Source organism: Typopeltis vanoorti, chromosome 8, assembly GCF_054136105.1.
Source record: "Typopeltis vanoorti isolate ZY-2024b chromosome 8, IOZ_Tvanoo_1.0, whole genome shotgun sequence".
Lineage (NCBI taxonomy): Eukaryota > Metazoa > Arthropoda > Arachnida > Uropygi > Thelyphonidae > Typopeltis > Typopeltis vanoorti.
In genome coordinates, this window is record NC_143556.1 from 91,206,347 (window position 1) to 91,232,262 (window position 25,916).

The 25,916-nt window shown below is 34.2% G+C and overlaps 1 protein-coding gene across 1 annotated transcript in view; it reads right to left on the reverse strand.

Annotated features, from left to right (window-relative positions):
- LOC150104188 (uncharacterized) overlaps nt 1-25,916 on the reverse strand; it is a 220,812-nt gene that overhangs the window by 168,396 nt on the left and 26,500 nt on the right. The window contains exon 2 of the mRNA XM_090396422.1: nt 12,564-12,804. Coding sequence (XP_090252548.1) covers nt 12,564-12,804 — 241 coding nt within the window. The remainder of the gene's footprint in view (nt 1-12,563; nt 12,805-25,916) is intronic.

Genomic DNA, 25,916 nt, shown 5'->3' on the forward strand with positions numbered 1-25,916 from the left:
CGTTTTATGTTATTTATTAATATATCCTATAGAAATAGTAAAATACTTCAGAATGTAGTGGAGAGAGCCAACACTGAACAGAATTGAATTAGAAATAAAACATTTGTTCAAAGACACCCCCAATATGACAATTTTGAAAAAAATTAAAGGAGTGAACAGATGACATCAATGGCAATATCATATTAAAAATGAATATATTACAAAGAAACTGATATTGTTAACTTTTAAGAATGTGTGGGTCCATCTAATCTAAGGTGGTATTGTTATTTAAAAAGAGAGGGGGGGGTAGAAAAAATGGATGTTTGATGTCAGGATGGTAGGAAAAAGAATAGTGCAGTTAGAACATTTGAAAATCTCACAATATGGCATTCTGATAAGACTATTCGACAATTCTGGAGGAAAATTTTTATTGGAAGATAGTATGTAATATGTTTAATCATATACTACTATCACAGTATCTTGTAAACCACTTGAGAGTATGTAAGGAATGTGAATATAAATTCCAATATTTCTATGATATATTAATACAATGATTAAATGCAGAGAATCCCTTTGGATAACGATCAACAATGAAAGAATGGCTTTAGCTCCTTTGGAATGTTGGAAACCAACTAATACTATTATTTCCCATCATTACCAACTGAGCCTCCGTAGCTCAGTCAGTATAGACAAAGCCCTTTGGTCAGAAAGACGTGAAGAATTTTATCTGGTCTCTTTCAACTAGAGATGAGTTAGCCAGTCTCATACGAAGGCAGTTTTTTTCACTCAGAAAAACTCTGATTTTCTGTCCCCCAGAACACACACATATTACAGTCAGGAATACTTAAGACCCAGCCATAGGCCTGGTTCATCAACTATGCTGGTCCTGAGCCCGGATAAAATTAGGGGGGATTGAGATGGTGCTGTACTTTCCCATAAAAGGAGCCTCATGGCCACTGTATCATCATCATATGCTAAATAAATAAATTGCCCATTATTATACAAACCAAAGGGAACTCAGTGCATTTATTGAATGTGTTAATTACACAAAGCCTGAGTCACTAATTCTTATTTGTAAAAGAATGGAACTAAAAATGGCACAACAGAGTTGAAGCCAACTGATAAATATGATTTTCGTTTATCCACAATATTCCACTTGATTCTATACATTGTATGAAGCATGGTCTATCTTGCAAGTCTGTAGTATCCACAGATCAGAAAACTTCCAATGAAAATAATTACTGCTCTCTTATTTTCCAGCTTGCAATGAACTCTAGAACTGAAAGCTTCATCTTCCTGGATATTTTATCATATGCAATTCATTCTAGATACTCTTTCCATTTGGCTCTGCATTTTTTTTTTTTTTAATATAGTTTTCATTACTAGAGTTTGGTTTAGTTTATTCAATGTCTTCATTTCTTATTTTATCTAGTCTTGTATAACCTGCTGTTCTCATATATTTCATTTCTGCTGCCTATACTGTCAGGGATATAGCACAGAGGCAGCCTGCCTTACAGAGCCGCTTAATAATGGCACTCATTCAGCCATATTGCGGAAGGCACTCATTCAGCCATATTGCAGAAGGCACTCATTCAGCCATATTGCAGAAGGCACTCATTCAGCCATATTGCAGAAGGCACTCATTCAGCCATATTGCAGAAGGCACCATATTATGGCAACAAGATATTTTACAAATATATGCCGTTTAGCTTATGTGCTTATTATATTTTAATAATAAAAAAAATTACAGTCATACATACTAAAACTAAGCATTTTAGAACCCATTTATTAGATCAGTGTTTCTCAAAGTGTGGTACGTGTACTCCCAGGGGGTACATGGCAATTTTCGGCTATGCATCATTAATGCATGGAATCATTATTAAGAAAAAAAGAATTAATTTAAACTCTTACTCAAATTGTGAGTTACTATCGCCCCGACGTGAATGTTGGGGGTGATAGTAAACTCGCTAAGGCAAACATTTAATTAATATTATTATGTAATTGTTTTGATTGATTTAATGTTTCTCTTGTAATAAAAACAAAATAGCAATTGAAGATTTTCTTATATTTTTGTCTTATAATCCATCAGGAGCAATATTTAATTGTTTGCCTCAGGACGCAATCTATTCTGCCGACGGCCATATCTGCTACAATGATTCTTTTCTTATCACTTTCTCCATGTTTCACTGCCATATAATAATGTCAGTTTTGATAAAATATTATACATTCTTAATTTGCTTTTTTTTGTAACTATTTCCAGCCATAATGTTTTGTATATTATTCCATTTACTGTGGAGAATTTGCTAATCGTGTTACAAATGTCTAAATCTTCATGTGTGAAAATCATGTGTTATTTATATTTATTTATTAATTCATCAGTTTTTGTCAATGTAATTACAGTAATGCTTCGAATAGTGTGTCATTTTTTTTCGATACTCAAATTCGATTAGTGTGCCTCTAAAATTCAACTGGTACGCCTATATACATCTTAAAAATAAATGTTACAGATTTTAAAAATTTTCTATCTATACATTTTTATGGCTAACTATTTTAAAAAATCACTCACCAGAATGAAATAATTTAGTTACCAATTTGAAACATTTTACAGAGTTATTTTTAATGGCATACTACACTACTCCCATGTACACTATGTTCCAAATTTTTACCGCCAAAATTTATGTCATCTGCTAGTATGCTCACAGATTCGAGACCCTTCGACACTTCTGCGCATGTCACAAAAAAGAGAATCCATTCTGATAATAGGGTAATCAATCCGTCTTCTGGGATGAGTTGTTTATTATTACACGTCGGAAAATTAACTTCTCTTTTATGATCAATGTAGTTTTTAAAGCAGTAACTATTTTGCTTGTATAACAGTTGGAAAATTTTATCTATAAAGCACGTGATTTCGCATGTTGGCGACCAATTCGTATGTCCTTCATTTCTTTCTCCCCTTCAATGATAATGTCCAAGAGTTAATTAAATCTCATTCTGAAGAACTGAGTGATTCTGATCTGCTAAATTTAGATGATCAGAATCAATCAGTTCTTCAGAATGAGATTTAATTAACTATCTATATTGACTATCAGTGGTTAAATTTTTTTCTTCATATCCTTCAGGATATGAAGAAAATTTAACCACTGATAGTCAATGGACAAACAATTTGAAAACATTTTTCATACAATCGAAGTTTTTAAACAGCAATGCTTAGAGGTTGACCCTGATGAAGAGAGAAGTAAAATTTGCAGAAGAGGCAATAGGACCATAACACTGGTTATATATGAAAAAAAAATAAACAAAATGCCCACCAAACTAAGTTAGCTCAATTCTTTGTTAAGAAGTAGAATAATAAAATTTATATTCTGAATATGTTTTATTGTCTTTCAACTTCATGGTTTTCCTTTAACTAGGCCCTGAGACATACCTTAATTCTTTTATAAAAAAAAATTAAGATTCAAAAAAGAAATTTGAGGAACAAATTATACTTTTTCCCACAGGTTATTATATTCAATTAGTGAGTTTTCGATTAATGCGCCTGTTTTAAAGAACGCATTAGGCACACTAATCGAGGAATTGCTGTATATTCTAAGAAAAATGTTTTTAAAATAATCAACTGTGCACTGTATATCTATGCTAATTATAATCTAAATTTTGAATTGAATTAATGCGTAGACACTAAATTGAAAGAATTTAAATCTTACAATTATAATTTGAAATATTAACCTTAAAATCTGCGTTTACTTAGAATTAATACGACAATATAAATGTTATATTAATTATAAGTACACACAGAGTGACAAAACATACCTGTTGTGGTTTATAGTGTGCAAGTTCCATTTTTAAGAAAACTGCATCAGTAAATGAATAATAACTCACTAACACCACTTTATGATTAGACAGAAACCAAAAGTATAACACATGTCGATCAAGCAAGAAGGAGAATAACATGATAATTAGAACAAGGTACATAGGATATTATTATTGGCATTTCTTTGATAAGTTTTTTTTTTTGAGTGATTCGCATAGAAAAAAAATGTTAAAAATTGTATTTTTAATTGAATTAAAAGAAAACTGAGAATGATTTTTTTTTTTTTTTTTTTTTTTGATATTATGACAGAAGAAAACAAATAGTAAAATTTCAAGATTCTTGCATGACTTTGTGTTTATATGGATAGTTGCAAACTGACTTTGCTGAGACTAGTTAAAAATTAGAATAAGTTTAATAATTTCAATTTTAGAACAAGAAGTGATACATGTTTCTGTAATTCTATTGTTTGATTCACAAGGAAGAAATTGATGAAAAGTGTCAAGATTAAAAAAAAAAAATTAGTTTTTTTTTTTTAATTAGAAATAGCACTTATCAATTACCATCATATGCATTTGTTACAACAGCATTCAACACCAAACATGAAGATAAACTTCTTGATTGGAAGGCAGTTTCAAGTAAAGTGATGTCACATTCAAAACGGAGAAATGAACAACAAAACTTATTATTTGTGCCTAGTTGCAAGGAAGAAGTGGAAGAATTTTTCAAGTAATCAGAACATATAGCTGACAAAGAAAATGGAAAAAGTGGCCCTTGTTGGAAGATCTAAACAGCAGAGTAAGAAATTAATCCCACTGAGCATGAATGTTTAGGGAAAATTTGGAGAGAAGGGCAAAGCTAATAATAATGGTAATCATCTGCTGGATTTCTACTCAGGACATGGACTAGTAATTACTAACACCATGTTCCAACATAAAGATGTGCACAAGTTTACATGGAAAAAAAATAAGAAATAAGAAAAGCCTCATTGACTACATCACTGATAGTGATATCTTCATGCTGGTTCAGGATACAAGAGTGTACAGAGGATTTGAAATCGGAAGTGACCATTACTTAGTGCTAAGAAGGATAAAAATGGATACTAAATTGAAAAGAACAGTATGTAAGAAAGTTTTAAAAAGAATCAAAGTTGAGCAGCTTTTACAGGTAAACTGAGACTCAACTATACAAACACTGCTGAAAAAAATTTGAAGCAGTTTGAAAACAAGAATCAAATCTTGGAGTCTCAGTGGCAAACTCTGAAGACATTAACTGATTCAGCTAGGAAGTTCCGAGATGAAGTTGTAAGGATAGAAAAATAAGAATCCCATGAACTGGAGTTCTTATTTAACTTTAAATGTAAACTTTAATGTCCTATGTCTATGGTGGACAGAAGTAGTAGTTCTGGCAAAGAAGAAAGCATACTAAAAGTTCCTGGCATATGCTCTACAAGAATACTGAGAAAAATGTAAGAGGGCTAAGCTATGTGTAAAAGTAGGTAAACAAAAGTGATGGTAAGATTTAAGAGAAAATAGATATCAGGAAGGTGGCAAAATTAGGCCAATTAGAAGCTGTCAAGATCAGATTGGGATAAAGGTGTACGACAAGGTCCCCCCCAAAGAAAGGCTTTTCAGAACACTACAATTATATGAGGTAAATAGAACATTATACAGAGCAATACATAGTCTATATTTAAGTTATAAGTCAGCAGTTAGAATTGAAGGAAATACACAAAGATGGTTTGATGTAAAATCAAAGATAAGACAAGGATGCACATTATCTCCACTCTTATTCAACATCCATATGGATCACATTATGTTGTATTAGGACTGATATTAAAATTGGATATGTCAAATTTAGCTTTTTGCTTTATTGCAAATGTATTCCACATCTAGTGCAAATCTGAAGGATTCTCTACCTAAATTGAACAGCAGCTGTAACAAATTTCGCATAAAAATCAACAATAAAAAAGAACAATATGAAAATAGACAGAAACATTGAACACATCAACTGCATTCTGAATGGAAAGCCCATAGAATAGGTAAAGTATTTCAGCTACTTAGGCACAGTTTTTTTGAAGATGGCAAGCTAAATCTGGAAATAGACAACAAAATAAGCAAAGCTGGAATGTGTTGGTAACCTGCTAATAAATTTATATAGAATAATGTTGGAAGTTTTTTACCACTTGGTTAGACTATAATAAATTTAGTTTAATCCTTTATCCAAGTGTAAGCAAACAAAGTTTGCGCCTGATGTATCTTCATGTATCTTCATCAGGACTCAGGCAACTCGTGGTAAAGGTGGACCAAGCTATCATCACTCCTTGTCTCAGTATCTCCCATAATGCAAAGCACATCTCCCTGCAGACATGTATAATGCTATGTATTAAGGGAAGGGCCACTACCCAGATCGGTTCCGACCTTTGTTGAGGTCTCGTCAGTGGGAGCCAGACTTAGAAGTGGTGATACTAAGGCAGAAGCATTGAAGAAGTCTGCAATATATGTCTGCAAGAAGATGTGCTTTGCATTATGGGAGATACAGAGACAAGGAGTGATGAGAGCTTGGTCCACCTTTACGAGTTGCCCAAGTCCTGAAGATACTTCAGGCGCAAACTTTGTTTGCTTACACTTGAATAAAGGATTAAACTAAATTTATTATAGTCTAACCACGTGGGAAAAAACTTCCAAAATCTTTCTCTAAATCCAGAGTAATTTAAAAATAAGGTGGTACACCTTTTGGCAACTCATATAGGTAAATATAACTTCTTCATTGCTTCTGCCTTAGTACCACCACTTCTGAGTCTGGCACCCACTGACGAGACCTCAATAAAGATTGAAACCAGTCTGGGTAGTGGCCCTTCCCTTAATGCATTATACATGTCTGCAAGGAGATGTGCTTTGCATTATGGGAGATACTGAGACAAGGAGTGATGAGATCTTGGTCCACCTTTGCTATGAGTTGCCTGAGTCCTGAAGATACTTCAGGTGCAAACTTTGTTTGCTTACACTTGGATAAAGGATTAAACTAAATCTAATATATAGAATAAGATAGAAATTACCCAAAACTAGCAATACACGAGACAGTGTTCAAATCAGTTTTTAGTTATGGGTCTGAGAGTTGGATTAGAAAAATAAAGCACTTGATCAAAGACTAAAGACCACAGATGTGAGAGTTCTGAGAAAAATTAGGGGAGTGGACAGATGGCATCAATAGCAGGATCATATTAAAAATGAAGGCATTAGGAAGGAACTTGACATTGTTTGCATTCAAGAATGTGTAAGCAGAGCTAAGGTGGTATGACCACTTAAATAGAATGGATGAGGAAAGAGTTAGCATAATAGGTGTTTGATGCCAAGATGGCAGGAAAGAAACACCTAGAGAAAGACCAAGGTCTAGGTGGATTGATTCAGTCAGAAGTGCCTTAGAAGCACAAAATGTTAGATATGAAAATATTGGAGTGTTATAGTAATAGACTGATTTAGAGGACAACTGTTGATAGGAAATTTAATAATAATGTAAACTTAATCATGTGGTGCTGTCATAGTACCTGAACATCCCCTGGGGATATATATGAAAATTGATGATGACGAATTATCAATTAGAAAATAAATCCAATCCATGGTAATTCCTTAATAAAGAGAGAAACATACAGTTGTTTGCTGGAACTTCAATATCAAATGTTCTTCTACATCAGGAAACTTCATTGCTGACACCTAGTAGGGATCTACTATAACAGCAGAGGTAGCTAGTAGCTACGTCTGCTGTTGTTATAAATTTGAAATGATCTTAATGATTAAAGAAATGCATAAAAAAAATTATGTGATCTATGAAAAGATTTTCAGGTATGAGACCTAGCAATGTTACTGATCTCTCTCTCTCTCTCTCTCTCTCTCACAAAACATTAAAATTTTAATTTTCTAATTAAATTAGAAAACAGGAAAGACAAAGCTGAACAAGTAACTCAATTACAGATCACTATATACATACTAATTCAGTGCAATTGTTAGATATAGAAAAGAAACTGGATTTCTTTTGCCTCTAAGAAGTAGTAAAGTAGAAGTAAAAGATGCTGCTTGTTACTACAAAAGGCTATGGGTTAGAATCCTTGGTAAGGAATGAAATGTTTGTAAAAGCCTTTGGACAAGTAAAACAGCTCTGAGTTTATAGGACTTGGATTTAAAATAATAATAATAACCAATTCTAATTTTGATTAAAGAATGTTGTCCTAAGTTTCCTTGAAATGATGATGTAGTCTAACTGAACTATACTGTAATGCAAGTTATGCTGATTAGAATATGTTTTTAGCAGTAAGCTTGATTTGAGAGCATTTAAATTTGCTCCAATTCTTTGAGAGCTTCTCACTTCTAATTATTATTATTTCGAATAGGTTATTTCTAATATGATGCATAATCTGTTTTAATATGTTTAGTAAGAAGAGTAAAGACTCAGTTCCCTTAATTACAGATGAAAGAATTTTGAAATAAGAAAATCATTTAGAATCAAATCTGTGCATTCCATTTGAAGAAATTCATTCTAAATTCTAGAGGGGTTTTATTTTTATTATTATTTTTTTTTTTTTTGCATTTTTAAATATCTTTTTTATATAATAAAGAATTCTTCAAAAAATACTGAACAAAACTTTTTTTTAAGCCATCCTTCTAGTAAGTGGGGTGGTGGTCTCAACCTATTAATTTCCTACCTAAAGACAATCTCATCTTGTTGTACAATCAGGTTTATTTTTAGAAATGAAGATATCAAACTTAGCTCTTTGCTTTATGCAAATGATGTGCTATTAAACACGGGAGTGAAAGACTCCAGAATTCTCTAAGTAAACTGAATAAAAGATGTAACTAATTTGACATGTAAAATAAATAATAAAAATACCAAAATTGTGAAAATTAGGTAATAACGTGAAAAATTTCAACTGCATTCTTAGTGGAGAATACATAGAACTAGGAAAAGTTTTCAGCTATTTAAACACAAAAAGTGAAGATGGCAAATTAAATATGAAAATATTCAACAAAATATGTTGATATGGTAAAAAGTCAAAGTGATTAAATTTATGGAGTAAGAGAGAAATTAGCGAAAACACTAAACTAACAATATACAAGATAATGTTCAAACCAGTTTTAAGTGATGGATATTTGAGAGTTGGATTAAAAATAAAGCACCTGATCAAAGATTAAGAGATAACAGATATGAGAGTTCTGGCAAAAATTAGCAACATGGCATCAATGGCAGAATCATATTAAAAATGAAGATATTAAGAAGGAACTTGATATTGTTAGCATTCAAAAATGTTTGGTAGAAATCTGAAGTGGTGTAGTGCCACTAAGAATGGGACATAAAAGGTAAACAAAACAGGTGTTTGATGCCAAAATGGCAAGAAAAAAGATCCAGAGGAAAACCATGATCCAGGTGGATTGATTCAGAAATGCCCCATACTAAAATGTTAGATATGACAATACTGGAGTATATTTTTGTGGTTATGAGACCATTGGTTCTTTAATTAATACATATATTAGCATAATCCCGCCTACTAGTTTCGCTAGCAACTGTCTAGCTTTGTCAAGGCCTGAAGGTACACACAAAAAAATATGAGAGAATACAGAAACGTTGCTAAGTGTTAGGCAGTTAAGTTTACATATGCATGACAATGCGTGCATGTATTGAGAAGTTTCAGTCAGTATCATGGATGAGTGTTGTATGCACACACGTTACATGATTTTTCGTGTATTGTAGTACTGTTAAACTGAGTGAGTTGATTAAGTTTTTCCATATATCTTTCAGTATGGCACCCTGATTTCTACCCGTTCTTAATACCACTGCCACTTCCTTGAAAATTCTGTAACCGTAATCATCATCTAAGTACGGCATTGAGCTATTTTCCCAGTCAATGGCATGGTTGGAAGTTGAAAAGTGATGTGCTAAGCCTGAGTAGACTGTCCAGTTGTGATTGACATCCCCAACATGTTTGCTCCAATAGAATCATATTATCATATCTCTACTGGAGTATATTTTCAAAAATTATGGAAACACCCACCGTGTTAGAGTAAAACTTCAGTTTAATAAAACCAAAATAATCACTCAACATTTTGACCTTCACATTAATGTCATTATCTGGAGTATACACATATACAAAGAAATAAGCTGCATTACAATCTACATGGTATGTTGAAGTTACTTTGATTTAGTCAACCATTAAAACTACTGGCCTGACCTCTAGCAGAAAAAAAAAATCTTACTACATGAAAGCTAGAGTTCTGTTATTATATATTAGGTTACAAAATTAAATTAAGCTAGAGAACAACATGTTCACACAAAGAAATTTTTACTTATATAACTATGCATATAAATTAGAACAAACCAATATGGATGGTAGCCAATAAAAGCTGAAAAATTGTTCTTTTTTAGTATCGAACAATGCAACTCCGTGGTTATACAAATTACTGGTATCCATGATATTAATATATGATTATAGGTTATGAATAATAATTTATGATTGACCAATATCAAAGTATATTTATAGTTTTTATTAAAAACAGGACAAATTTTTTTTTATTAAAATGACGGGATGGCCAGGAAATATGAAAAAAAAAAAAGGTACTGTCCCATTCAAAATGGTACATATGGTCAGCCTAGGTAAATGGAACTTTATAAAGAGCAATGCATACTCTAGTTGTAGGTCAGCAGTGGGAATTGAAGGAAATACAAGAAGATGGCTTGATATAAAATAAGGTGAAAGACAAGAGTGCACACTATCCCCCTACTCTTAATCATCTATAAGTAAATTATCAAAGAAAGTGGCACTAAATCTGATATTAGAAACAGGAATATCAAACTTAACTCCTTCCTTTATGCAGATAATGTACTCCTATACACATCCAGACAAAGTTGGCAGTATAATGAGCAATACAAAGACCAAAACTCTGAAAATAAATAGGAGCAGAGAAAACTGACTGCATTCTCAATGGAAATCCTATAGAATAAAATATTTAGGCTATTTCAGCACAGTTTTCAGTGACAATGGCAAATTAAATATGAGAATAGACAACAGAAGCAAAACTGATGTGTGTGTGTGGGGGGGGGAATTCTAGATGAATAAATTTATATGGAATAAGCAAGATTTATATTCATATTTATATTTTAATTCATAATTTAAAACACCAGTTTTAAGTTATGAATTAAAGATTAAAGACTACGGATATCAGGGTTCAGAGAAAAATTAGAGAATGAACACATGACATGAATGCCAGAAGCATATTAAAAATAAAGATACAATCAGATGGAATTTAGCATTGTTAGAATTCACAAATGTGTAACCAGAGCTAATCCAAGGGTGGTATGGTCACTTAAACAAAATGAGAGAGGAAAGGTTAATACAAGTATTTAATGCCAAGAAAAAAAACCAGAGAAAGATCAAGATCTAGGTGGATCGATTCAGTCAGAAGTACCCTATAATGCTGAAATATTAGATATGACAATATTGGAGTGCTGACAAGTAATATTTATTTGGAGAAAGATTCTTGATAGGAATTAATAATGCAAACTTAATCATAAAGTACTGTCATAGTGTCCTGTACACTTCTTGAGGGTGTGTATATATATCAGAAAATTGATATGACCTGAAGACAGTCTCAAGCATTTGCATCCATGACCTCAAGCAGGATTTAAACATGCAGCTTGTTGATTGGAGAATAGATACCTTATCCGCTTGGTCAACCAGACCAGCAAATACCCAGTCAGTATCAGCTGAAATCAATTATTATCAGACCTCCAGTGAGTCAAGGAAGTCCAACCATCACCTATACCAGCTGTCATACATTCTCTTAAACTTAATCACTAGATGTACTTGCCACTTCAATAGGCAAACTGTTCCTCTACTCATTGGTCAGTGAGAGAAAAAAAAAATCTAACTTTCACTCCCTTTCTCAACTACATACAAACTCCTACACAGATGCACATCTTGTCCTCTCCCTTTCTATCATATCGACCCTCTTTCTCCTGTCACAGTATCTGCAATGTACATATTCTCAATGTCTTATCATCTCAATATTATTTTGGTAACTCTTCTTTCAAGCTTTTCCACAGTAAGAATGCAAGAAACCAAATCTGTGAACAGCTGTCCAGATGTACTCATGTCAAGGCCTTGTAAAGAGATAAAATGACTTTGTTATCCTTACACATCAAGCAAAATCCAACTAGCATAATATGCTGTTGGATATCTCATTATTCCAAAATATGTAACTTTACACTTCCTAACATTAAACTGATAGCCATTATCATTTATTTGCTCAAACATCCAGCCCATCCAAATCATTACATAAATGTAGTCGCTCCTATTCTAGTTGTTCTTCACTCTAGAGACACATGCAGATACCAAATTATTTAATCATCTTTTTCCAAGCTTCCCATGTACTGCTGACATCCTTCCAATTCCTGATATCATCGGAAGGAACATAGAGCTAAATAAAACAGAAATTATATCAGTAAAGTACATGAATCCTGTAGAGTTAAGAATTACTAAATATCAGATTTTCGGTTTTAGTTTTAAATTTTCATGTGACTAATATGACTGAAAATCCTTGACCATAAATGCAAACCACTAGAGCCTAAGCATTATGCAACTTTTAAATATTTTGTTTAAAAATATTACAAATCTTAAAACTGATTTTTTACATTAAATACTGTATATTTATAAATAAATACTAGTTCTTATCTTCCTTTATTATTTTACAATGTATTTATAGTGATCAATCCAAATCTAAATTATATATACCTGTAAAATAATGTCAACAACAGTTACATAACCTCTTACACAAGCCCAGTGAATAGGATATGCTCCAACATGGCTTCTACTAGGTAAATTAATGGGAGCACCATTTTTAATCATGTAGGTCACAATATCTGCATGTCCACCAAGACAAGCCCAATGGGCTGGAGTATGGCCATTTTCATCTCGCTCTGATAATATACTAAGTCCATATCGCTCCACCAAAAATTCAATAGCTTCCAGAGTTCTGAAATATATATAATTACATTAACTATTTTTTCACATACACTAGGTCTACATTTTTATTGCAAAAATGATTCTATTGATTGCAATTTTTACTTTAGTAATATTAATTACTAAATACATAAAGAGTTAAACAATTTCAGTACTAATGATTTAGTAAAGTCTTTTCTTCTTTATCTTAAGTATGAAAACAGTCTTCTTCTTCATGCATTAGATGTAATATCTGTTGTGACCAAGACTTCATCTTTTTTAATGGTATCTTTTAATATTTTTCTAGATCTTCCTGTTCTTCTCTTATTCTTATTCTTTAGTTTCCAACATAGACTTCTTTTATTATTCTATCTTCCCTTCTTCTCCACATGTTCAATCCATTTTATTCTGCGGGTTGATTTCAGTTACAAAGCGAAATTTCATTTTTTCATTTACTTCATTTCAGTTACAAAGCGGGAAAAAAAAAAGTCACCATTACATGTTATAGTTACAGTGCTTTACTTGGATGCATGTTTTCTCTTGCGCTTGAAGTGTGTAAGAAAACATGCAGGTTTTTCACATATCATTTAAATTAAATTGCAGCTATCATTTCCAATAAATAAATAAATTTTTAATCAAATCAATGGCATTCACATTTAGTTCAATATTAACTTTACGTATATATACAGTATGCATGATGTATGTAATAGACAATTTATTATTTTTAAAAAATTAACTGTTCCTTTCTCACATTATCACTTAATTAACAAAAAAGCTAATAATAAACAAATTAAAATTGGCACAATATAATTAAATACTATAGTGCATCTATACATATTATTGTTTCAACACTTCTTGAGTAGCTGTACAATTGTAATACAGTATTTTCCTAAGCTTATTTTTATAGTTTACAACATGCATTTAACTTCCACCCATCCATCCATCCATTAGTGGCTTTAACAGGCACTCAAGTGCCCATATCCTTCCAAGTATCCTTGGATTTCCTAACTGTAATACGAGGATAAGGCAGTTATCCCTATACCTCCAAGTATTCTTATCTGTTGGTTGGTTGATCTGTTTTGAGGAATGAAAAACCCAAGTTTCTGGGAGGGAAAAAACCCTCTACCTCCATATGAGACCAACTAACTCACCTTTAGTTGAAAGAGACCAGATAAAGTTTCCTCACATCATGGACAGGAACTGAACCCACTATACTGACTGAGCAACAGAAGCCTGTATGAATTTAACTTAGGTGTAATTAAATGCTTGAAAATTTTATATAATGAAAATGCTTTTTAATACTGTTATTTAAATAAATACATGCTGTGGCATAAATTTTAAACACATTAGCCAATGGTCATAATCTCCAAAATATAAACAAAATACTAAATGCTCCCAGGAAATCTCCTCCATTGCCTAATACATATGACTACAGCAAAACTGTTACAATTCAATATATTCAGGACATAACTGAAAAGATATCTAGTGCTTAATAAATATCAGTTCTGCACCACATTTAAGCCTTATGTCAAATTGGCAACTCTCATCCATTCACCTAAGGACAAAAACTCTCCATACGCTGGTGTCAAAAACCTGAAGACAAACACTATTTCTGATGATTACAACTGCAAATTCAGACAAATCAGCTTGTGGCAATCTGTATAACTGACAATTTTGAGTAGAAAGCAGGTACACATTCAAATTTTCAAATTGCACTCAAAGGGGTCATATGGTAACACTCAACTGGATAAAAGGTGAAAGGCTGCACTAAGCAATTTGTGTTTGAAGAAAGCTCTTTTCATGAAGAAATAAAATTGCAAACTTGGATTTCTGGTAATGTCTCAAATACATCACTAGATGATTTCACATAGGGAAGAATTATTGGAAAGCTTGAGGAAGACTGCAGAATTACTGATATTGTCAGAGAGTTTGGAATCTCATATAGCATTGTATCCAAACTCTAGACAGCATTTCCAACAAATGGAATGCGTGTCCAGATGTTTGCTAAGAGGTCGCCTCACTCTACCACATGGCATGAAGGCAGATTTCTGGTTATAACAGTAAAATGTAATCAATGCATCATGGCAGTTCACCTTACAAGTCACTCCCATTCAAGCACAGGTATGCAGGTATCTTGACAAGCTATGGCAAGATGTCTGCAACAATTAGGCCTATATGCCCAAAGACCTGCAGTCTGCATCTCTTTATCCACAGTCTAAGCACAAACACTAATAGAGCATTTTCAGTAGTGTTGTTTCCATAAAAACTGGACACCAATGGGCTAATGTACTCTTTACAGATGACAGTTGTTTTAGTCTTTCCTCCAATACTAGACAACACTTGATATGGCATTAATGTGGTACTGCTTACCATCTGTGAGAATGTTCATGAAAGGGATAGATATGAATGCTGGGCCATGGTGTGGGGAGGCATTATGCTTAATGGATACACCAATCTACAAATGCTGGAAAAAGGGCCTATGACGAAGTTCTTCAGTGTCATGTTCAATTGTTCCATGGTGTTGTAAGTTAAGAATTCGTTTTTATGGATGGCAGCACCACACCACATTGTACACAAGCAGTGAAGATATTCCTGGAGACAGAGGATATTAATCAAATTAAGTGGTCAGCATGCTCCCCGGATCTCACCCCATAGAACATGTTTGAGATACAATAGGGAGATGCACTTCTGCTTAAAATTCCCCTCCAGAAAACAAAGGCCTTATCCTTGCTCTGAAGGAGCAGTGGGCCAGTTTGTCTCAAGAACTCCTGAATCACTTGGTGCTAAGCATGGTATGACATTATGAGAGTGGCAGCACAGTTCGGGTTGGACATACTTGTATTCCATACTGAAATGTCTTTCTGCATAGTTTTCTGTCAGCTGTACATCAATTCCATAACTACAGTCATTAGGAAATTTGTGACTTATGCCAAAAATGTATTGTATTTTAATTTGTACAAAATTTATAACACATTTTTGTGTAATTTATTAGTATGCTGGCAATAAATTTATGTCCACATTTGGCTGTAGTCATGAACATTTTCTTCATATACACCAGTGTATATGAAGTACCTGTATATGTACTTGTGATCTGGCTTACTATGGACAGACAGGAAAACTGTTGACATTCAACTTGGAGAACATAAAAAATATATTCATCACTATCATTATAGTAAGTTGGAACTAGCAGTCTATGCCTTGGATAGCCATTCCCACAGGATAAAATGAAAAAAACAAAAGTGCTATACAGGAGTCATTAAATAGCAAGATTGTTTTTGGAATCAGCAGCAGCTTTAAAGCATTTTCCATACCTCAACAAGTGTGGCTGTATCAATTTACCAAAAATCTGGGGGAAACAGTCATTTTAAGATCGACTTGATACTTTTTTTTTTGTTTGTTTGTTTCGCTCTCTCCCAAAGACCAGTAGTCTGCATCCCTTTATCTGCTGCTCATTATAGAGCACATTTTCAGTTGTGTTGTTTCCATAAAAATTGGACAAGATACCAATGGATGATGCCAATTAAGACTCTAGTTCCTTGCCTTGTCTATTACAATTTTTTTAAATTAATCCCAATGTTATACCAGATTGTTGTTTTTTGTGTACTGTGACAAACTGTTTGTGCTCTGAAGGTGCTGGATATAATACCAGCAAAATTTCAGAAAAAAGCTAAATATTATTTTCTTACTAATCTGTGTTGTGAATTAATAGTAATTAAAGGAGGATGTGTTACTTTATTTTGTCATCTTAATATCTAGTTTTTTTTTTTTTTTGAAGCATCTCTAACAATATTCATATAAAGTAGACCGATACCTTAGACAAGAAAAATTTTTTTGTGGCTAATAGATTTAAGTTGTACATTGGAGCCCTGCCCTCCCACTTTTTTTTTTAACCATTTTGGCCTCTCAACTTTTGATTAAGAATCTCATAGATTTCTTTTAAGAAAGGCTTGGAAAAGAATTTTCCAAGCCTTTTCTTCAACTAGTTCCAAGTTAGTCAAATTTAATACAAGTTACTCTAGCATGGGAAGGTACGATTTCTTCTTTGGGTAACCGGTTTTTCATCCCATATAATTCCACAAAATCAATGGTACAACACACACACTATTTCAGACATTAATATTTAATGTTAGGGACCACAAAATGGATGCAGTTGTCTACCATGCTCTCCTCCCTGACTGCAAATCAAAATCACTGACAGTCTTGGACAAGCTATTTTATGATTGGCTAAGGGTGGAGACTAGCTGTCCAAAAGTTAGTCAGGACAGCTAGTCCTGACTAACTTTTGGAGTTAGTCAGGACTAGCCTCAGAGAAAAGGCAAGGCCATTAATGGCCTTGCCTTTTCTCTGAGGAATAAAAGCATTAGTGGATTTATTTTTTTTACGTTGAATTTTTCATTCAAAAACATTTTGAATGAAATATGAGTACTTTTGAGAAATTCATCAGTGAATATTTTCATAATATATGAACCTCCATAGCTCAGTTGGTTTTGACAATGCCCTTTTTATCGGAAAGCCCTTTGTTCGAATTCTTCTAGGAATAGAAGTACATTTTTTTATTATTATTATGTAACACCTCCAGAGAGTCCAAAGACTCATCGAGGGAGAGTGTGCCAACAGCAAACGATCAATCCCCTTCCAACTACAAACTGTGCTCAAACTTGCTTAACTTTTTGCGTGAGCCATTAGTAGCAGAGGCTCTACCAATCGACAAACGTTTATCATGCCTATTCAATGGAAGATGAGATTAGCCGGTCTCATACAAACAACATACACTATACTCAGAGGATTAACCACCTTCCTGCAGCATTAAGTGTTCAAGGAAAAAGTTATGTTAAAGATACCAAGCAATTTTAAACCTGGTTTTACTCCATTTTTTCAAGTAAGCAAACAGACAAAATGTCAAGTTTGCGCCTGCAATTTATGCAAGACTAGCTGATCCCACAGGTAGTGCAAGACCAAGGCAACTCGTGGTAGAGGTGGAGCAAGCTCTGATCACTAATCTTAATATTTACCCTTAATGCCAAAACACATCTCCAAGAAGGGGATGTATGATGTTTTGTATTAAACGCAAGGGGGCCACTACCCAGACCGGTTTCGACCTTTATTGAGGTCTCATCAGTGGGGAGCCAGGCTAGAAATACCAAGATTTAGTAATGCAGAGCTTGTAAGTATTTTACCAAAACGAGTTACCATGAGACCTCAATAAAGGTCGAAACCGGTCTGGGTAGTGGCCCCTTGCCTTTAATACAAAACATCATACATCCCCTTCTTGGAGATGTGTTTTGGCATTAAGGGTAAATATTAAGATTAGTGATCAGAGCTTGCTCCACCTCTACCACGAGTTGCCTTGGTCTTGCACTACCTGTGGGATCAGCTAGTCTTGCATAAATTGAAGGCGCAAACTTGACATTTTGTCTGTTTGCTTACTTGGAAAAAATGGAGTAAAACCAGGTTTAAAATTGCTTGATATCTTTAACATAACTATACCCAAGTTAAAAATACTTTCTACAAGGAACAAGTTACTTGACCATAACAGATCATTCAGCTTAACATGCATAGAAACATGAGATAATGATATGATTACTCAATGAATTTCTCAATAATTGAAAGAAAATAATTCTAAACCATTAATATACACCTTGTGAGAATGAGAGAAAAATTATAAATGAAACAACTAGGAATGACCCCCGTGAAGATGTACAAAAGCACAGACTAGGCACATGGAAATATCAAACAATGCTCACAATGCAGCATTTCTGAAGCAAGATAGTCAGTCATTCAAGATCTATCGCTAAAGAAAACTATCACCATTGAGCTTATTTGAGCTGTGGGTAAAGTAAAACACTGTTGGGCTAATTTTAGGTCCAATTAGCCCAACAGTGTTTTACAACAGAATTCAGGGCACATCCCTGCTAAAGTCTGAAACTAATCACCAAAGTAAACAGATGTGATAATACTGCAACAACAATGATCTGTTTGGGTTTCAGACCTGGGATCTAACAACCAAAGTCTGCCACTCTAAAAAAGACACAAATGTAATGGGTAAGTGGATTTTGAGCTTTGATAAAATAATGCAATAGATTTTACTCAAACGGAACTTCAAGGTATGATCTCTCTCTCTTAGCCAAGAGTCACTTCTGGTTGGGATTTAAGCATATTTAATGACACAGCTATTTTATTTCAAATGCAAATACAAAATTAATTCATAAGAGATATCAAATAATACATTAAAAAAATTACAGAAATCTGAAAGATTACTGGAAAAAAAAACTGGAAACCAATATGTATAAGCTGAAAACAATAAAGAAAAAAAAAAAAGTTGAATCAGAAAACATGACAAAAATGAAATCGAAACTGATATTTCTAACATTCCTGAATCTGAATAAAAACAAGAATCTTTTTTTTTTCATCCCTAGTAAATCTAAGAAGTCAGTCGGTTCTGAAACTTGACAGTGGAAAACTAGATTATTTATTACTAATTATATGAAGAGCCAAAGGCTTCGATTCGCCGACGTGAAATTATTTAATATTCCTTAACTTAAACTGATTATTTATCTTATTCAAGGTATAAGATAAGTCGAAAATTCAAAACAAATCGAAAACTGATTCCTTCCTTTGTGAAATAGTTACATTATATACAAAGTAGTTTCAACATCAACAGTAACTTTTCTTTCACTTCTCCAAAGTTGCTGTGATTCAATTTTTCCATTCAAAGCACCAGATTGGGAACACTGCTTTTCACCTCTATAACTCCTAACATTACATAAATCCCAAACTTGTCTAAACTTAGAATGCTGTTCTCACCTTTGGGATAGTGTACCAAAGGCTCCATAGCCAGGTATGGTACCATTCAGAGAAGGGCAGTGTTCTTAATACATAACTCTCCTTCATATACTCACGTCAGTCATTTTCTCAAATTTTTTTGCCTCATGTCTCTTTTATAAGCATTTTCATGGGAGCCTGTTCCAACAAGCCAGACTACATTCCTCCACTTTCTTCTAAGCATGTAAAAATACAAGAGGCTGAGGGAATATCCATAAAAAGTGTGGCTTCAAACTTACCAAACCAGCCTTTTACAATTGGTGCTCTGGTCAATTACGCAAAAGAACATGGAAATAAAGCTTAAGACAAACAGTTTGGACCTCCTCCCAAAAGAAGAGGGCCTTAAGAGGAAATCCAGCAAAATGACCAAACTTGGAGCAGAGGCTTAAGACATGGATTATGAAGCAGTGCCAGAGTGGGATATGAATGTCAACCAAGCTTATTCAATATGAGGCAAAAAGGTTTACAAGAGAAATGAACATTGTTGATTTCACAGGAAGGGCAAAATGGTGCTTCAACTTCATGAGGAGAGAGGAGGTTGGACATGAGAACACGAACCAAGTTAGCCAGAAAATGCTACCAGCTTATGAGGATAAAATCCAACAGTTTTACTCCTATGTCATAAAACTTCGGAAAAAATATGCTTTTGAACCAAGTCAGATTGCAAACATGGATGAAGTGCCTCTCGATTTTGATGTACCTTCCAACAGTACTGTTGATATGAAAGGGATCAAAACAGTGGCAATCAAAATAAGTGGTCATGAAAAGACACACTATACTGCTGTCCTTTCATGCTGTGTAGATGTTACTAAACTGCCTCCTATGCTCATTTTTAAAAGGAAAACATATCCTAAAGAGAGCATACCACCTGGCGTTCTTCTCCAAATTCATGAGAACGGCTGGATGAATGAAGAGATCATGGCTATTTAGTTTGCAAAGATTTATTCCAGAAGACCTGGAGGACTCTCGAAGAAGCCAGCTCATGTTTGATCAGTTCCGAGCATATTTAACAGAAAAGACAAAAAGGGTTGCAGTGGATTCACAAACACAGCTAGCAGTTATTCCTGGTGGACTTACAGATCAGCTACAACCATTAGATATTTCTATCAACAATCCTTTCAAAGCTCTGATGAAAAAAGAATGGAATAAATGGATGCAAAAAGCAGGTAATAACTTGACACTGACAGGAAGAGTGAAAAAACCAACCATTACTGAGGTATGCAAATCGGTTCTAAACTCATGGAATGGAGTCAAGCAAGAGGTGGTTGTGAAGTCCTTCAAGAAATGTGGCAGCAATGCCATGGATGGAACTGAGGATGATCTCATATATATATATATATATATATATATATATATATATATATATATATGACAGTGACTCCGAAGATAGCAGTGATGCAGTAGAGGTTGAAGAAAGTGATTATGTCTGGAACTGAAAGTGATGCATAATTTCTTAGTATGTATCTTAAAAATATTACCTAATTATTAAATATACTTTGAATATTTAAAAGAAGGTCAAATGTGTTCTGTTTTATGTTTAAAATATTGATTTCTTAATTTTGGGTTCTGAAAAGTAGGGTTCGTCGTATACCTGGAAAAAATAGGTACTTTGTTTGTTCAAATCTTACCCGAAAACCACAACACCAGTTTCACTCATCATAGCTTCGTTCACTGTTTAAACATTCTACAAACTGCATGTTACCATTAAATTTTTTATGAATATCATTAACTTCATGTTAAGCTATAATAGTTCTAAATTTAACAAATTCCTTCAGCATAGATATTTTCTTCTCTGCTCCAAGACACTGATTCTTCATAACACATATACAATTTGCTGATGCCTATTATACAACAAACTCCTATTCAACACTCATTGATCAGTTTTCCAGTTCGATGTCAGTTTAAAGTCCAATTTATGACCTTTACAAAATCCAGATGTGTGTGTGTTTTCCTTATCCTTTATTTCTGTTGATGTACTGTAAATTTATTTTTTAATACCAATCCCTCACATAACAGGCTGAAAAGCAGAGTGCAGTAATATATATTAACCGGCAGCCTTTTGGCTGGAGAGCAGCCAAAAGGCTGCAGGTTCAAATCCAAGTCAGACTATTTTGCTGGTTTTCCTCTTAAGGTGCTCTTCTTTTTTTGGCATCTTGAATAGGTTCTGCCTGTTTTCTCCACTGTCTAATCATACACTAAGTAGGAGGAGGTCCAAACTGTCTCTCTGAAGCTTTATTTCCATGTTCTTTTGCGTAATTGATGACTTTTAACTTGAATTTTGAAGAATATAACAATCATTTTTTATTTTTGGACATTTTTATGGGCTAGTGGTCAAAATACTGTTAATACATTACCCCACCAACAAGTTGTAGATGTATGAATGCTTTCAGAGTTCTGATTGGTTTATTCAGAATCAGCTGTTAATGACGTCAATCGACAGAGTTAACAAAGGCAAGTGACTGGCAGAAGCCTGTTTGTCACAGCAACTGCAAGTCTATCAACCAGTTACCCCCCGTGTATAAGACGGGGGGTAACTGGTTGATTTTTAATTTTAGAAAAAAGTATCATCTTATACACGGAAAAATACAGTAAATTTGATGAGAAATATTATTGTCCTCCATGCCTTTTCTAAATAATGGTAACAAAACAAAGATGAAAACAAAAATAAAATTTAGTCAAGTAAATTTTACTTTCTTTCAAAGAAAAAACTTTCCTTAAACTATTGAAAGAGACTGGGAGGTGGGGGAAGGGATTAAGCTACTAGTTTAATGTTGCAAAGTGTATGAATTTTGAAATTCTGAAGGCAAGAATGAGATGGTGTGTATTCCATTGACAGGAGCAGTGTATTTGTAAGAAGTGGAGGAAATAAGAGACTTGTAGAAAATGGTTGACATAGACTTGTAATTTAGCTCCTGCACTGAAAGAGCTGAGGAAATACTATGGGACATTTTTTTCCATGGAACATTTTTCCATTTCACCCCACGGAAAAACTGGTATTAAAGTTATTTATTAAGATACTCAACTAGGTTTGTGAAATTCCTGTGTTTCACATCATCATGAGATAAAAAGTGAATGAAATAAAAAATTTCGTTATATACGAGGGGCTACCCAAAAATAACCAAAATCTAAACTTGCCACATGTGTATTTTCTAACTATTGCAGCTGAAACTATTGTTAAGCTTCAGCAAGCCTTTAAGGATGATGCTTTGGGTAAAATGTAGGTCTATGAGTGGTTTTTTCATTTCAAAAATGGGACTGTCTATTGACAATTTGGCTGACCTTTGAACAGCAGGAATGATGAAAATGTTTAAAAAGTTTGCCAGACAATCAATGAAGATCATTGAAAGACCAGTGAGCAACTTTCTGAAGAGACAAATTTGTCACAGAGTTCATGCCAGTGAATTTTAACAGAAGATTTGCAAATAAAACTAAATTTGTGCATCATTTGCTCACAGTGGATCTCTCTCTCCATGTGGCTTTTTTTTTTTTTTTTATTCCCACAGATAAAGAAAACCATGAAAGGGCAACGATTCGTTGATGTCAACAAGCTAAAAGAAAAGTCTCTGGAGGCCATAAACAGTATTCCAGAATTGGAACTGTTCCAGAACAATTCCAGACTTCCAGCAGTGGGAAAAAACATTGCAACAAGTGCATCGACTCACATGGAGATTACTTTGAAGGAGATAGAATATGATATTATAAATTTGGATAAAATTTTTTTTTAAAAAAATAATTCTGATTAGCATATCTGCTCTCCAGTCAAAAAGGCTGTGGTTCGAATCCTGCCATAGGCATGGATGTTTGTGATTGTCAGTGAAAAATACTAGTGGTAGTGGTGGACAGTAGATGGCATTGGTGTAGATGATGCAGTTCACTGTAGTTGGTGGTTTGAGTGGCGAAGACAGAGTTGAGTAGGCGCCCTCCCTCGATGAGTCTAGGACTCCCTGGAGGTGTAAAGTAATAATAATAATAATTTTTGTGTACTCCCTTGTATTTGTATCAATTACAGTGAACTGAAAACAAGAACAACAATGGAATACTTGCATGCACTACATGGACATTTAATAGTTGTTGGCATTCTGCACACTAATAGTATCTGTATGTATTAGTTGTTTAATGAGAGATAGGTCCAGACATGATGTACCTAATTCTTCCATATGGTAAAAATAATGGCAACGCACTGCTAACCCTGGAAGCTGTAAAAACATAAATGAACAATAATAGGAGAAGGTGTTCTGCTTGGAGAATAGAATGCAATACCTGAGTGTAAGCTAGAGTATTTGGAGTAATGGCAAAGTAACTCAGGCTATAAGACCAGTGCATAATATTTAATTGCATGTGTTCTGGCCAGCTTGAGTAAAAAACATTCCAAAAACCCAGCATGTGTTCTGGCCAGTTTTTGGGATGAAAAACCCAACCATTTATGAGATCAGCTATCTTCTTTTAGCTGAATGCAGAAATAGTAAAGTAGTCTAAGGCATGGTTTTATAAGCAGTGTTGACAATGGAGATCTGATGATGATAGCAGCACACATACATGTTGAAGCAACAGATTTAGGGGAAGAAATAACAAGTGTCCCACGTTCAACAAATCAGAACAATATCGTGAATTTTTTTTTTTCAGTTTGTTATTTTTTTCAGTTTAAATTGATACTGCGTTTGCAACAGAATATTTTCTTACCTAACATGTTTTTATTTTATTATAATCAACAGACCTCCATGGAATCGAGGGACTAATTGTGGGAAGTCCACCTCTCACATGCACAGCTCATCATACCTCAACTTAAATGAGTTCACTGTCCCTGCACTTACCACACTTTCAGGCAATGCATTCCAATCACCCACCACTCTCCATGCAAAAAATCTACTCCTCACCCCCCCCTGCTCACACCTACCTTATACAGCTTCCAGGGATGGCCTCTCATTCTCCTATATCTCCAGAAATCTTTGCTATGAAAAATCTCATCCATGCTAATCTGGTAATCAACTTATACATCTCAACTTATATCTGGTTATCAACTTATACATCTCAATCATGTCTCCCCTCTTTTTTTCTATCCAATAGGCTCAGTAATTTGCATTCTCTCAATCTGTCTTCATATTCCACATTCCAGAGACCAGAAACCAACTTAGTCAATCGTCTCTGGACCCTCTCCAACATCTCATCATCTGTTTGAAAACCTGGTGACCAAATCTATGCACAGTAATCCATATATGGCCTGATCAAAGTATTGTACGGAATCCGAACATTCTTACTTCTAAATGTCAATGTTCTCTGCATCATTGACATAATCCGCTGTGTCATCCTCACAATTTTAGCAAAATATCCACAAAATTTCAGTATCTATCTACCACCACCACTAAATCCTTCTTCTCCACCTCTTCCAAAATATCCCCACCAATCCTATACTCTGCATCCCATCTTTGATTCCCAAATTTTAAAACCTCACACGATGTAACATTTCCCAAGGATTTCTTTCAGCTTCATTTGCTAATTGCTGCTTATAGTGCACATTTTGCTACCCTCACCAAGCAAGTCGACTTCCTTGCTTGCTTTTTGTTCTCCTCATGTAACCGATTACACCGAACAACAAAATTTTACAAAAGTCATGCCCCCAGATTTAGTCATTTCTTATAGATTTCAAGGTGTGAAACATGAATACGACAATGAAAATGCAAAATTGGCTACGGTTTGCAAGAGATCTGCAATAGTTTCTTATATAATAAAGTAATACATACTTATCATATACTGGAAAATGTCTGCTTCTGCATCCGATATCGCTTTGCCTGTTGCTTTTATAGCTGCTCAGGATCATCTCTAGCAAGCATCCAGCATGGAAGTGGGCCACTTTCCCTAGTATTGTTTCTCTATCATTGCAATTTCCTGATGAAAATGTTCATCGTGCTCATCACTAAAAATGCTGCAGTTTTCAGGGAAAAAATCCAAGTGGGAATGGAGCAAGTGTATTTTTAAGAGCATATTGCAGCCAAGTTTGTGATACAGAGACAAGTCCTCAACCAGTTCCTTGTAGCTTTCTGCCCTGACATTTTCGAGGAAGATAGTTGACATGAGACAAAAGGCATCCAAATCTTTTTTCTTATCATTCCATAGCAGGTTGTTGAACATCTCAATGAGGAGCACTTCACTGAGTCAAGGGAATTTGTCAGTCAGGTACTTGAGAGCTGATCCAGTCTGGTCCATGGCTTTTACAAAGTTTTTTACCAGACCGAGTTTGATGTGTAGGGGCGGTAGCAGAATTTTGTGCATTTCTGCCAGTGCCAGGTGTTGCACGTTCTTTTCTCCGACCTTCAGAGATTTCTTCGC